Source organism: Gymnoscopelus braueri (genome assembly GCF_963280865.1).
Source record: "Gymnoscopelus braueri genome assembly, chromosome: 20".
NCBI lineage: Eukaryota > Metazoa > Chordata > Actinopteri > Myctophiformes > Myctophidae > Gymnoscopelus > Gymnoscopelus braueri.
This window is the reverse complement of record NC_137622.1, coordinates 17,919,487-17,935,805: the sequence shown is the minus strand read 5'-3', so window position 1 is coordinate 17,935,805 and position 16,319 is coordinate 17,919,487. Positions and strand designations below refer to the sequence as shown.

General features: G+C 41.4%; 1 protein-coding gene across 6 annotated transcripts in view; it reads left to right on the top strand.

The window, feature by feature from the left end:
- The window catches only part of LOC308076539 (transcription factor COE3), a 127,550-nt gene that overhangs the window by 8,853 nt on the left and 102,378 nt on the right, over positions 1–16,319 (top strand). For all 6 annotated transcript variants that reach the window (XM_080416882.1, XM_080416880.1, XM_080416884.1 and 3 more), the window contains exons 2-4: positions 9,578–9,734; positions 13,743–13,806; positions 15,689–15,744. In XM_080416882.1, the coding sequence (XP_080273008.1) occupies positions 9,578–9,734; positions 13,743–13,806; positions 15,689–15,744 (277 nt within the window). The remainder of the gene's footprint in view (positions 1–9,577; positions 9,735–13,742; positions 13,807–15,688; positions 15,745–16,319) is intronic.

The following is a 16,319-nucleotide window of genomic DNA, read 5'->3' as shown; positions in this document are numbered from 1 at the left end:
TGCTGTTTTTTCCCGCACTTCTATTTTTCTGATGTCTTTTTTCCCCCAGCATTCTTTTTTGCTTGGGCTGGTTTAATACTCTTCGTTTTTTAACACTCCCCCTGCCTCCCCAAACTGTTTTTGAACGGAAATAGTTTCTCAAAAAAGATTATTTCAGTGTGGTAAGCACAGTAGTAGGGTAGCCTTTTCACCCCATATCACCCTATCTCTTTCCCTTTTCTCCCTCTATTTGTGGACTAACAATCTGTTTATGACTTTAAAAGGGAAAACCAAATGATAAAATTCAGATCACTGTGACATGAGTAGTAACAGTAACAGACTGATCCCTTCTCTTTTGTTGTCCTGTGAGGTTGGGTGATTTGTCCACTTGCAGGACCGTACTATGTAACCATCAAATAGAGGGGTGTTTCCACATGTTCATAAGATTTACACTTTCACCGTTTATTTGATTAACACTTTGGCGGTGAGCCAGAACCAAAGTTATTGTTCTGCATGTCCGTATATGTATGTGTGTGGATGTTTGTGTGTATGTGTGTGTGTGTGTGTGTGTGTGTGTGTGTGTGTGTGTGTGTGTGTGTGTGTGTGTGTGTGTGTGTGTGTGCGTGTGCGCGTGTGCGTGTGTGTAAATAAGGCCATGCTGTATGCCTCATTAGGCTGTTGTGTGTAAGGCAGCAGGCCCCGCTAGTTAAAGACTCAAATGCTGGTCACACCCCATCTCCTATTTGATTAATGCCATGGTGTGTGTGTGTGTGTGTGTGTGTGTGTGTGTGTGTGTGTGTGTGTGTGTGTGTGTGTGTGTGTGTGTGTGTGTGTGTGTGTGTGTGTGTGTGTGTGTGTGTGTGTGTGTGTGTGTGTGTGTTTGCGTGTGTTTGCGTGTGTGCGTGAGCACGTGCACATATAGGTGCGTGCGAGCATGCGTGCGTGCGTGCGTGAGAGAGAGATCGCATTTTGTGAATATGTAGAAATGTGTATGCATGTACGTAGATGTACATGCATAAGTTAATCCATAGAGGAATTCTACTCACTCACTGGAGAAGTTTGCATGGTCAGATGTGTTTGGTGAAGATCAGTCCTTAAAACTAAAGATAAACAAAAACATATTATGTAACTAAGCTATAAAGATCAGTGTGGTGTTTGGTTTTAAATGATCCCATCCCGCTTATGAAATTCGGTGTAATGGGCAATTTTTATCAGACACTTTTGTTTCTTTCAACTGAAAAAACATAATGCATCACAATGTGTCAGGTTAAAAATCTGTTACTTAAAGCAAGCGACACGATATAAAGTATACATTAGCATTGTTTGCACCTGCAGTATGAGATTTTGAGTGCTCCTACTTGGCCACACACACACACACACACACACACACACACACACACACACACACACACACACACACACACACACACACACACACACACACACACACACACACACACACACACACACTTCCGGTCTGAGGTGAGTCCAGTTGAAGTCACTGGTTTTTCATTTTTAAATGTCAATTTATTATAATATACAGTATATGTTTTTTATGACTGCAATGCATGGTTTTGATGACCAAGTACCCATCCCATGCAGTAATTTTTTGATCTCATAATATCTTTTTTATATTTATTTCTATTATTATTATTATTATTATTATTATTATTATTATTATTATTATTATTATTATTATTATTAATATTATTAATATTATTAATATTATTAATATTATTATTATCAATCTGATATATACACAGTATATACAGATAGGGAGACCAGATGTCCTGAAAAATGCAGGACAGTCCCAAATTACACAGTTTTCCACGCTCCTGAAAGCTCTCCTGTCTGTCTCGCAAACCAGAGTTTTGATTAGTTATAGTCTAAAGCCTAATATAATATGTAGCCTGTATTGATTATTGGCTGTTTATTTTTTCCCCCTGTGTTTGTGACATTGTTGAATAAAAAAATGTATGCAGGGAAATGTTTTAACATATATGGAGGGGGGAAAAACCCATCTGTCGCTGACATGTAGCCCAGTGTCTCTGGACCTGGTGAACATCCAGCAACCAAAAAGCTAAAAAGTTACTGCAGGTCGACCGGGAGGAGTTGATAGGGAAATACGGGTCGATCCCTTAAGATTTGGCATTTCACACAGAGGTGAACCTGTATGCTATAGCAGCAAGCAACACATAGCCAACGGCGCTCTCCTCCTTCTTTAAAGAATCATACCAGTGTTATGGCATGTTTAGCTTATTGATTATGTCTCCCTGTACTCTTGACATTACTGCCCACCATTTTCCAAAGCATACTGTAGTTTGTTTGTTTGGTCTTCGAGGAAGCCAATGTTTTCCATTCATTTCAGTACGGTAATCAACTCGCAGAGACTTGAAACTAGCTTAGTCCAATACACCAGATTCTGCTATTTTATTATTATTGTGTCAAACGAGCTGGTATTTGTTTTAATTCATACATGTGAATTGATTGTAAAAGTCTAGCTCAAAACAGTACCTGAACAAAAGACATACTGTACACATACACAACGTTCTAAACAGCTCAGTGATGTTTAGCCAGGTAATATTTTAATGACTTTGGAGAAAATGTAAACAAACGTGTAATCTAAAAATAAAGGCATAGCAGAAAATAGTTATGTTTATGTACGATACATGGCTGAAGCTGGGATTAGACAATAACATACGGTATGTTGGCAGTGGTATGGCCCTTTAACCACTTCTGGTGTCCCTGTTATGGGCAAATGTTCAGACAATTTTAACATTTAAAAAATCATTTGAAAATAGCTGACAATAGCTAATTTACACCAATGTATGACGGAGTATAATTCAGCCTTAAGCGGTTAAGCAAGAGGATGACTCCTTGTAAAATTAAATAGCCGCTGCTGAGCTTACCCTCTTGTTCACTGTGTGACCCACCAACAGTCATACAGAAGCTGGAATGTGCTATGAAGTTGACACCAAAATTGTATTCTGAATCGTCCATAGCTAAACACATCAGTTCATAACACATAACACATGTTTCTTTTTCTTAATGACAGTTTATTTCATGAATAAAAAATGAGTTTTGACAGGTGTTTTACTGTTCCGTGACACTGCATGCATTACCTGCCGACACTCCCGATTCTCGCACAAGTCTCTCTACTTCTATTGTTAATTTCTCCCATTAATCTTCCGATTTCAGAGTGATACAAATCAAATGGGTGTTTTTTGTCTGGGATATGTCGGTACCTTGCAACCTAACACAGAGGTTAAGGCGAGCATGCACAAATAACCCTGCTTGACGTGCGTCTCTCGTCATTGAGCTCGCTTCAAGTCCGCTCTGCTTAGTTTGCTGCTGAAAAGTGAAAGTTTGAACACTTCCCAAATAGAAGACATACACTTATAGATTTCAGTCCATGTGGTGCGAGACCCTTGTTTTTAACCCTGGCCTAATACATCCATGTGCTGATCGCCATCCCCACACATGCACACACTGCGTGCGCGTGCACACACACACACACACACACACGCACGCACGCACGCACGCACGCACGCACGCACGCACGCACGCACGCACGCACGCACGCACGCACGCACGCACGCACACACACACACACACACACACACACAAACAAACACTCACTCACTCACTCACTCACTCACTCACTCACTCACTAACTCACACACAATGTTTGGACTTAATATTTTTTGTGATGTCAATTTTAGATATTGACTTTTGATCACTTTTTTTGTAATTATTTTTTCAAAACTATTTATTGTGAGCTATGACACTACTTTTAGCACCTTTTAACATGACAGAACATGATAAACTGTATATATGTAAACAGCAATATTATTATTCTAATTGTGGTGAAAACCAGGACAATTTGGTAGTGAACGTTGAGAACTAGGACATTTGAGCGTTTTAAAGATATTTGTGGACGGCCAGTTTGAAACCGGGACAATCCCGGCCAAACCGGGATGTCTGGTCACCGTATGTTCAGTACATCCATGTGTTTGTTTCACATGCAATGCTTTAGCCGTTTTTTCCCCCATCTTGGGGCTGTATGATCCAAGTAGAACTGGAAGGAACCAGTCGCGCTTGTCACGGTTCTGTGTGAATCTGGGTTGAATTATTCCCTTGTTCATTCAGGTCTGAGCTTACTAATGATACAGCTCTTTTAACAGACAGGTATAGGAGCTGGGAGGTCATGTTTGTCTTCCAGGTCGAGTTGAACTTTTTAAACCCCATAACCTCTGCCTTACACACAAACACGCACAATGCACACGGCAACACGCACAATATCTTGCACACACACACACACACACACACACACACACACACACACACACACACACACACACACACACACACACACACACACACACACTCATATTGACCCACACACTCCTTAGCGCATCCACAGCGGCTGCAGGGGTGTGCTCTGGGCAGATCTCTGCTCTCTGCAGCGCGTTCATTAGGCCATGATTTCACAGCAGTACAGTCTCAGTGCTTAATATCTATTTCCCTCCAGTGCTGCGAGCCCTGCGGGCTGTCAGGGCTTTAGCCTGGGGTTACCTTTTTCATTTATCATAATTAGAATTTGCTGCATTGCATTAGGCCAAACCCGCTGGAAAGCGCAGACTTTGACGTGTGCACTAATGCCGCATGGCAAAGAGAACAGACCTCCTTTAGGAGGGCTTCAAATGTACAGCTGGAAACAAACTGGATTTTTTTTAATTTGAAAGCACAACCTGATGGTACAGTAACTAACTATTGGCTGAGGAACTGGTGTTGGAGCTGAAGCTGAGTTGTTCCATACAACATTCAGGCAGCTGCATGCTGAAGTCAGCGGCGTGTGTGTGTGTGTGTGTGTGTGTGTGTGTGTGTGTGTGTGTGTGTGTGTGTGTGTGTGTGTGTGTGTGTGTGTGTGTGTGTGTGTGTGTGTGTGTGTGTGTGTGTGTGTGTGTGTGTGTGTGTGTGTGTGTGTGTGTGTGTGTGTGTGTGTTTGCATGTGTTTGCATGTGTTTGTGTTGCATGCATACCGAATGCCTCGTCGTGTTGCTCAGTAATTGTTTACAGAGCGGTCTACATGACAGTCTCCGCTTCACGCCTGACCTTTATTCTCACGCTTTACGGCGGAAACGTGTCAAACAGGCTTGTAGAGTGAGCTACGCGCCGTCCGCCTCGGTTTGTTTGTACTATTTGTTGTGTGTGTGTGAGGGGGGGGGGGGGGGACTGTCTAACTGTTGGCGTGTGATTTACACACAGGGCATGTATAAGAGAGCCGTGTGCCATCGATACTGTTTTTATTACACCTAGTGCCAAGTGCTAACAGCCGCATACGCACAGAGCCTCGAGTGGATGCTGCCGCAATTAGCATAATTGAAATAATAATGCTAACAAGCTTTCCAAGTGGAGGGAGAGAGCTGGAAGAGGAGGGTGTACGTTGACAGGACAGTCTCCTGTCTTCCTGTATGTCCAGTGTAAAGCATTCTGGGTAATTGGGATAATAGTCAAGTGAGGGGCTCACTTGTGGAAGTGATACTCCTGATGGCATGTGGGTGAGTTCAGGCTCCTCACAATGTGCGCCAAATGGCAAATTCATCAGCGTCTGTGTTTGTCATCTTGATGTTTTGTTTTTGTCCTTTCGGGTGTTTTTATAAGCCCCCTGTTGTTGCTTTGGTTATTATTATTGCTTTTTTTTTAATCATTTACAGTACATGGGCAAACAAACTAAACCCTACCAAATGAACCATGCCAGGTTGTTTTTGTTAAGGAGTAGATGTTTGGAATATTTGAATATGGACATATTTTGAGATGTTTTTTGAGAGGCAAAATGTAATGACACATTTATACCTTTTAAGGTTATTTTCTGGAAGTTAGAAAACCCCGTTAAGCTTGTTGGATTCTGCCCTTTAGGTCAGTTACCACAAGTGCATCCATATTCCAATAAAAAAAAATCAAACATCACAGGTTTCATTTCTGACTCGCTCATATACGGTAGATACAAGTAGCGAAATGTAGGTGCGGCATATCCCCAAGACTGTACAACAGCCCAATTCCACTGAACCAATTAAAGCCTATACTGTACTTCGTTGACCAGTATCCCCCATCGGTCTACTTGGCCCCCTACCTTTTTAGCTCTAGTCTACTACACCAAATCTCTTTGCCCAAAATAGCCGATCTGCAAGCTTGCATCGCAACGTTGCGTTGTGAACTTTTAGATCTGCTATTTGCGCCGAATATTTGCCCCAGTATGGGGACACTATGGGTTCATAGGGCTAATATTGGCTTATTATTTCCCATAGATTCTCTATTAGCATGTACTAATATCCACCCAGGCAGCAAACAGAAATTCAGAGCCCCAAAGTAAATTACCCCTTTCATATTGTGAGTATATCTCCAGATAGACCCTCAACTAGGTAAAAACCTACAGTCCCCAGTGCTGCTGCGCTTTGTCTCCGCATCTTTAGAACCGCGAGTCAGAGAATTAGCTTTCAACAAACTGGCCTACAAATGAGGCATTAAGCATTGGTAATAGCGGTGCACAAAGGTCACGGCTGTATTAATCTATTGTCTGGGGAATACGTCCATATGTAGAGCGAGAAAGAAAGAAAGGGGAAAAAAGAAAAAAAGAGAGAGATCCAGGCAAGTTTCCAAACACAATTGCTTCTCCCTGGAAGACGTGCTGCACATGAATAAATATTTGTTTTTTTTTTAAACAAATGCCTGGCATTTGATATTGATCATGGACACTTTTAGGAAGCTGCTGAAGAAACATGAGATATCTCAGGCAGTCTGGAAGTGAGAGCGATGTTGTTTTGTTGGTGTTCATAAGCTGTTTTCATGGATCAGGCAGTGGAAATTGATAGTGTTGAGTCTTTTAGTTTGATGACTTGATCTTTCTTCAGTTAAAAAGCTGGTTTCCTGAAACACGTTTCAATAATTCACTCGGCTGTAGTGAAGAAGCAATTCTCGAAGGCCATTTGATTTTGTATAATTTATTTCATTTTCAGAATCTGTTTTTTCCCCCACCAAATATGAGCTGTTGTCATTTCCTTGGACTTACAATTGACACATTTGGAGAAGGGTTTCTGCGTTGTTTATGACATTAAGGCTTTAGTACAATTCCTTTAAAACCTTTTACTGCCTGTATTGCATAGAGTTGAGAAACATAGGGAAGATTCTTCTTCAGATTCAAAGCCGTGCTCTAACTGGTTGAGCCACCAGGGCACACCCACCCACTATTCATGTTATTGTGTCCCATTTGGATATTCACAGCTCCGCTTGACCTCTGTCTAATAGTGTTCCCTTTTCTCTGGGCTGATATTTAGATATGTGGAGTCGATGTGGAGGTGTCATGCAGTACAGTGGGTGTATATCATGTCTCGAGGGGGGTTTGTCCTGTCACTACAATCTTCCTACATTTATGAAAAGGTCGCGCAGCAGAGAAGGGGGTCAATGTCTCCCTTTCAGCCGTTTCTCCATGTGAATTCCTCCCACTGCCCCAAAAATCAATTCAATGAAATTCAGATGCAGTAATTCTCCTGCCTCAGCTGCTTGCGTCACTGACTGCAGCACTTTGTCAATAGCCTTTCCTCTCAATCTTACTGATGGTAATATTTCACATATACTATATACTGTATATAGTTTGTGTATAATAATAATAATAATAATTTAAAAAAAAGAATATATATATATATATATATATATATATATATATATATATATATATATATATATATATAAAACATTATTATAAAACATTGCTTTACGGTATATATATATATATATATATATATATATATATACCGTAAAGCAATGTTTTATAATCAAAGTTTATAAAGTGATTTTATGATAATATAAACTTTCAGAGTAATGGTGAGGGTTCCTAAAGCCTAATTTATGCTTCATTAATGTATTGCAATGCCTCACGTTTATTCCTTGGAAATCAGTTTTTTAAGGTGAACAACACCGTAGTGCGACAAAGTATGAATTGGGCTTAACAGTGTTGATAGTATTGTCAATATTTTTCATTTGAGATATTTGTATTGCAGCAATTTCTTTGAAACAATCATTTGTGTTCAGAACAGAACGTCTGTTGGATTTGAATTGATCCCTTAACTTTGTTAAGAAAACCTCATGCAATTCAAATTCCTGATGAACCCTGTATGGTTCTAACACACATCTCCACACACCGCATGTTCTCTCCTCACAACCTTTCAATCATCATTAGCTTGTGATTTCCAATTTGAATCTCAATGAACTCCAGTGTTAGTTAGCGGAGTGGGTGGTACGTTGGTAGAGCATGCATCCTTCACTCTGCAAATCAATGGTGAAAAGGCGCGTGCACGTGTGTGTGTGTGTGTGCGCCTGCCTGCGTGCATGCGTGCGTGTGCATTTCGTGTCTCCCTACATATGTGCGCATCTGTTTAGGTCTGTGTGTGTGTGTGTGTGTGTGTGTGTATGTGTGTGTGTGTGTGTGTGTGTGTGTGTGTGTGTGTGTGTGTGTGTGTGTGTGTGTGTGTGTGTGTGTGTGTGTGTGTGTGTGTGTGTGTGTGTGTGTGTGTGTGCGTGTGTGTGTGCGTAGTACGTGTGCATGTGCGTCTGTAGAAGTGAGCGTGTGTGAAGGTCTTTTATTCTCCTGGCCCAAGAGAGCCGGGTGTTGGGCAAAGAGGAGTGGGTTTGACTGACAGGTCAGGGAGACGGAGGGTGCCAGGCGTGCCAAGTCCACGGTGCCCCACAGCGCTTGGCAGGCAGCGAGGCAGACGCTGCCTCCTGGGTCCCGTCTCCTCCGCCAAACTCCAATTGTCGGGGTGGTCAAAGATACAAATCACACAAAAGGAGCACGTGGCACACACGACGAACCTAATGAGGAGGCCAAATGTCGCTTATTTCTCACTCGCCCTCCGCTGTTCTCTCTCTCTCTCTCTCTCTTGATTTCCCTGTCTCTCTCACTGTCTCTCCCTTCTTGCAACCTGGTGGATTGGTGATGTTGTACTGCTAGTGATTAAACAGGGTTTTGGTTGTAGGTGTATTCAGAATATAAGCCGTGTCTGGTCATCTGTCTCATTTGTCTTTCTCTCTCCTTTTGATGTATGTGATTACCTTGCTTATTGTAAGTCGATCTGGACTAGAGCGTCTGCTAAATGGCTGAATTGTACATTTGTTTGTAGGCAAATATTTTTGTGCAACCCCCCCCCCCCCCCAAACAAACAAAACTTAACAAAAAAACAAAACAAGAAAGCCTTTGAATTTTAAATAAGAATAATAAACTGTTCTTTTCACGTTGAATAAAATAAAGAAGGAAATATTATTTTTGTGTTTAACAAAAAAAAGAAACTGTGATGATGCAATCATGTGAGTGTGAGTCAATCATGTGAGTTTTATATTACGCATTACATGTTTATAGCGCTCCTTAGTACTGGAGGGGATCTCCTAACCGAAGCTCATTCTACTCTATTATTCTATAAGCAGGAGGTTTGATGGTACATACTTATAATATAAATGTTTCCAGTGCTCATCAACTAACGGATTGATACTGTCTCTCTCTCTCTCTCTCTCTCTCTCTCTCTCTCTCTCTCTGTCCACCCTGTAGTGGAGTGGGTCTGGCCCGAGCTCACTATGAGAAGCAGCCTCCCTCTAACCTGCGCAAGTCCAACTTCTTCCACTTCGTCCTGGCTCTGTACGACCGACAGGGTCAGCCTGTGGAGATAGAGAGGACCTCCTATATTGACTTTGTGGAGAAAGACAAAGTAAGACACCCACATATACACACACACACACACACACACACACACACACACACACACACACACACACACACACACACACACACACACACACACACACACACACACACACACACACACACACACACACACACACACACACACACACACACACATTATGGTCTTCAAAAGGGGGTCCGGTACCCCTCGGGGGTCCTCAGAGTTACTACACTGGGGCCACCAAATATTTTGTGTGATAGGATTAAGTAATGAGGGTTTAAGTAGTTAAATGTCTGAAAATACACAGTAACATGAATCCAACATATTAATAGAAATATTGATGTGCAAACAAACAAAATACATTAATTTACACAACACCGATGATAGTGCTGTCAAACAAGTCTATGCAGCTATCTATGAAATCTATGAAAAGGTTTAATCTGCAACACAATTTTATACAATATGTAGTGCGGGTCCCCATGCTTCATTTCTCTCTCTCTCAGCTGAGGGGTCCTTGTCCTGAAAAACGTTGAAGACATAAGACATAAAAGCATGGGATAAAGTAGGTTAGGTTGTACAGTATGTGCCAGGTGGGCCTGACATGGGATGAAAACGTAGCTCTGATGTGCCAAATATCAGGGAGAACCCTGCTCCTCAGTTGTTGTTATTTATTTTAATAAATATTCTTCAATATTTCTGTCAGAATCTGTGAATATATTTTAGTTTAATAAGTCTTACATATTAATACACATTTTAACAGTCCAGCTCTGTAGATTGATGATCAATTTTACAAGATGAATAGTCACTACAAAATGTTCATAATGGATGCTTTGGCTTTTAGTTTTCCCTGTTTTGTTTACAAATCAATATAAATTATAAAACAAAAGACAGTACCTGAATTCATGTGACTATTACAAATTCAATCTTTAGATTTTTAGTTTTCTTTGAAATGGCATATATTCATTGGTATCTCAAGGTCAGCACTATGCCTCAGAATGTATTTGTAAAAGTTAAAATCTGTATCTGTAGAGGGGTGGAGATACTTTCCCCACGATATCTCCAAAATGCAGAGCTCACAGTTATTATTAGACAGTAGACACACTATATTGACCGGTACTGTCTGGCCTCCTGATCTGCAATTCACTTCAAAAGTGTTAGGGGGCAGTAATGAGCGTAAAGCACCATCAATCAATGTTATGCCCACTTCAAATGTTTTTAATGAGCCTAGCAATTTACATTAACTTCAAAACTGAGCAATTAAACATGTTTAAACCCGTATTACTTTGATTGTTTATATGTTTGCGATACAAGAAATACAATAAAATATCCAAATATCCTACTGCAACACCATATACTCAAATACGGAAAAATCTGTCATTATCCCAATACAACTTAATAGTGTGCAGTATGTTGTAGCAAATTGTAAAATACATACACTCAAATAAGATATAATACAATGGAACAGCATATAATGTGAGTCATTACAGCAAAACACAACACGGCACCATAACATTTACTACACACTACTATACACTACACTACTTTGCACTATACACTAGAAGAAGAAGAAGAAGAAGAAGATTACCTTTATTAATCCCCATGGGGAAATTCTAGTTTTGCTCAGTTTTTTTATACTCACATATGCTCGACACGCAAACATGCACACTCAGCAGGTCTTATTTACATGCAAATGTGGAGGGATGGTGGAGTGATGGGCTGCCATGCAGCGACGCCGGGGTGCAGGGCTCAGGTGCTCCTCGGCAGTGCACCTCGGCAGTGCACCTCGGCAGTGCACCTCGGCAGTGCCCGGGAAGTGATCTGGCTATCAGTCCACACTCCATTTACTGTGAACTGTGCTGGTCTTGAACCCGCCACCCTCAGGTTCCCAAGCCAAGTCCCTGGATTGAGATACTGTTGCCGTGTACTGCACTACAGCGCATTACACCGTACTACACTACACTGCATTACACCATACTACACTGAAAAATCTATTTGAATATTTTTTCACATTGATTCATTGATATATATACACACTATACAGTATATATATTTTTTTGTTTGCCCCCAAAAAACTGCACCTCTCGATTTTTCATTTAATCAAAAAAGTCGATAGAATAATCACTAAGAAGACAATTGTTTTTGCAGCCCTATATACTATAATACACGACATTACACTCTATTGTACTACACAACATGACTAATACTACACTACATTTTACATTTTACACTAACACTACACTACCTGCCTGCACCAGTCCTGTTACACGGTGCTGCCAGGACTATGGGGCGTATGGGTGTCTACAGCAGTATACAGTGCTGCCAGGACTGGGGCGTAGGGTGTTGTTGTCAGTAAAAGGTTACAGGGAGCAGCTCCTCCTACCCACAGACAGAAGGGACATCAGCCAGCTGGCACACACACTCTCCACTTCTCCTCTCCCTGCCCGCTCACCTCTGCCTCGACCTCCAGTCCTCCACACAGCCACTGTGCTTTGCACGCCTCCCCCTGGGCATGGGCCAAGGCTCGGCGGCACACTTGGCACCGGGCGACGAACCCTGAGGAATGAGGGGAGGAGAGAGGGAAGGAGGGGATGGACATTGGGGAGAAGGAAGCATGATAGAGAGAAGCGGAGGGAAGGAGGGAGGGAGATAAAAAAAAAAGGGGGGGAGGATAAAGGAGAGGGAGACACAGCAAGGGAGAGAGATGATAGAGAAATGGAGAGGGGAGGAAGGAAGAAAGGAAGGAAGGAAGGAACTAGGGAAGGGAGGGGGTCAGGGAGGGAGGGAGGGAGGGATGGGATTTATTCCCTGTCCCAGAGCGTATTCATGGGGAGGTATGACATCATGGAGACTGTCCATGCTCCCTGGGGGCCATGGGGTCATGGGGTGGATATTAGCAGGGTATCATGCTGCTATGAGCCACTAATAAACTTTCTCTACTTTTCTAAAAAGGGGCAACCAATAATCAGAATGATTTGGCTCTAGTTATTTGAGGTTACTCAAATTTGGATCCTGCCAAGTACAACCACTGTGTTTTTAAACACAACATGCTTCGACCAATTCAAAAGCGTGGTTTAGCTTAGTGGCTCATTTTAGCACCCCTTCTGTCTTTCTCTGTGATTCACTGGGGTTTGAGCCAGGACAGGGTATCCTGTGCCTTTTAGATATGGAGTGGTCTTATAAAAAATTGTTGCAGAGAAAGAGTCAAAGAAAAAGGGACATAGTTCAGTGGATTATTTTGCGAATCCATGGACAAGAAGTCTTTACCTCAAAACTGAAATAGTGTTGAGGTGTGATGTTACCAGCAGTACCACAGGAAACACAACCTTAAGTCTTAACTCACACATCTCATATTGCTATTTCTTTTGACACAGCGATATAGAAACAACAGCCCCTGCTACTGTAGAACACATACAAGTATGCTGAGCCATTTCAAAATAGCATTTAAGTTCAGCTAACCCTACAGCCAAGTCCCTGAAATGGAGCCTGTCAGGTTTTTCTGCTCCGCATGCAGTGTTGTACCTCAGAGACTGAGCTGCACTGTTCAGCTGGACACACAGTTACTCTGCTTCTTCCCCCCATTGAGATCAGACTGTGTGAGCCAACATCTGCTTGCAACAATGCTTATGTGCATGTACTCTGTAAATTCCTGAGTGTTTATTTAACTCTGAGTACACGTACGTTTTAAGTTACACTTGTACACAAATGGATACATTGTACACTGAGGATTTTACTGTGTATGTGCATACATGTGTCACTTGCTTAAGATAGATTAAGCAAAAATACATTTTAACTACATGAACCCTAGTGTCCCTATTCGGGGGCAAACATGAGATTTGGTGTTGAAGGGGGAAAAAAATGAGCGGACCTAGTATAGAGCCCTGGGGGACCCCGGTCAACTATTGGGTTTAAGTGGTTGAAATTGTTTTTTAACTCATTTTAGCTGTTCATGATGTAACCATGGTACATCATGGTTTCAATTAAAGCAGCTATTTTGTATTTGCTCTAACGTGTGTTTTTTATTTCCTGTGACAGGAGTACAACGGAGAGAAAACCAACAATGGAATCCACTACAGGTTACAACTCCTTTACAGTAATGGTGAGACAGTGTTTGACATAATGAACTAATGCTGTTTTATTAGTCTGTGAAATTTTGAGATTCAGAACATGTGACATATCTAGCATTTGGAAAAAAACAAAAAAACAAAAACAAAACGCTATTATGCAAAATGCAAAACCTACGATTTAAAGCATAAATGGGAGCTAGGAAAAATAATGCAAAACATACTGCCTTATGTGAATTTCTCTGCAAAATGTTGACGCTGTGAAACAATGATGTCAAACGCATCGCTTCACATCATCGGGTGTACATTATGTCAACATTTGGCAGAGAAATACGCACCCGTTTTTTCCCATACCAATGGGATTTAGGTTGAAAATCAGCAAAGTTTCCCTTTAAGAAAGACAAAATACTTTTCCAAAACAGTATCACAGATGGGATCTTTTATGTTTCAAAGATACTGAATTATGTACCTCAGGTAATGTTTCATCTTCCCAATAGGAAGCATTCTGTTTCGGAGAACAACTGTAATTTATCAACTGTAGTTTAATCATAATTCCCCTTCTGAGTTCTGAGGTACAGTAGGGTCGATGTTGGAAAAGCAGAAATGCGTGCTCAGCAAAACCTTTCTTGGAATAACAAAGGATGGAATTCTTAAAACTAATTCAACCAAATGTTTAGTTGATCTACATCCTCCTAACTCTGGGTGGCTGGAAAAGCTTTATCATTTTCAGTAAAAAGACATTTTCAGTCAGCCATGGAAACAGATGATCAAAATAATGCCTCCAACATCTGGAATAAGACTCAACAACTAACCGGTCCCAAACTCTGGTTTATCCATCAGGGGAAAAGTAAGAGGGGTCTGGGATGATTGAAAACACACAACTTAGATTTCTCTTGGCACAAATTCAGATATGGACAGCGTTAAAATTTGCAGACCCCTGCAGAAAAACGGGAGACAAAGCACAACATAAAAAAAGCGATTTCTCCAAAAGGGGATAAATCATTCTAATATGAATCGGCATGGTGATATTAGCATTGCATGGAGGTAATTGACCTCATCTGCTGCCGATAGAAACAGCAGCCATTTAGCCACACAACACGCAGCAACCATTCTGTCGGTAGAGCGAGGAGTGAATCATGTCAATTTAGCCACACAACACGCAGCACACACAGCAACCATTCTGCCGGCAGAGCGAGGAGTGAATCATGTCAATTAGGACGGAGAAGGAAGCGCAGAGGAAACAGGCCCGAAAAACAAAAACCCCTCTAACACAATTAGACAAGCCCGACACTAACAGGTGTTCCCTGCAATTTGCTTCCTCCACCCCATGTCGCGTTTGTGTCACATTTACGCTCGGTTGCATGGCTAATAAAAGACAAGCCGTCTTGATTGATATTTAATTTGTCGGTGAATGAGAATTCCTTGTTATCCTTGAGGAAAAAGGCAGCGGGAGGGCCTCGGAGAGCTCAGCAGTTAAAGGCGGCTTGGCCCATAAATAATAAACAGCTCCAGAGCGCACTAATGTTTGTTTTTGCTGAGGGGGGTTAGCATAGCCCGTTCTAGATGACAAGCTCTACAGAAAACATAAATACACTATCGGGACATAAATAATAACAGAATTCATTTACAGCACATTATTAGAAATCAGTCTTTTGTGGGGTATTTCTGCTTACTGGGACCAAATTAGCATATTAGGCTAATACATGTATGTATGTGGGTGTTATAAATCTGTCATTATGCAGTCAATTCACTTTAAACTTCAAGATAATTATTACACTAATTCTACTGTCAGCAGTGAGCAGTAATTCTAAAATATCATAAATAAAATGTCATTACCTCACAGTGTTTTGCATTTACACAAATGCAGTTTTCTTTTTCTTGGCTAACGTGTGACAATTTTTATGTGTGGTCTTTCAGGAATCAGGACAGAGCAAGACATCTTTGTGCGGTTGATAGACTCCATGACCAAACAGGTGAGCGAGCATGCTTTGCTCCCGATTGTTTCACTTGCCGTTTGTCTGATTCTAGAACTCTTCCTCTGACTCTTGAACCCATCCCTCGTTTCCAGAATACTGTGTGTCCTCTGATTCAAGAACCCATCCATTAATTCTACTCTTCCTTTGATTCTAGAACCCATCACTTATTTCTAGAACCGTCCCTTAACTCTAGAATACTTACCCTGATTCTATAAACCATCCCTGAATTCTAGAGCACTTCCCCTGATTCTACAATCCATCTCTTAAATTTAGAACACGCCCCCTGATTCTAGAACCCTTACACTAATTCCATTTCCTTGCCTCTGTATAGAGCTGTTTCATTCATAAAAACCTGCAACACAGGTGTGCTTTTTTTCCTGACACTGTTGGGTTTTGCTAAACCAAAACCTCAGATCCTCTTCTTTTGAGCTTTGCTTAAACAAATTAATGTCAGTAAAACTGCCATGTGGGATGTGAACTCTGCTACCAGTTACTCAAAAACAAAACTTCACCTCCACCTCCTCCAAAAAACATCACTCAAGCCTACCTGCCTCGCAACTAGACAGACGCGC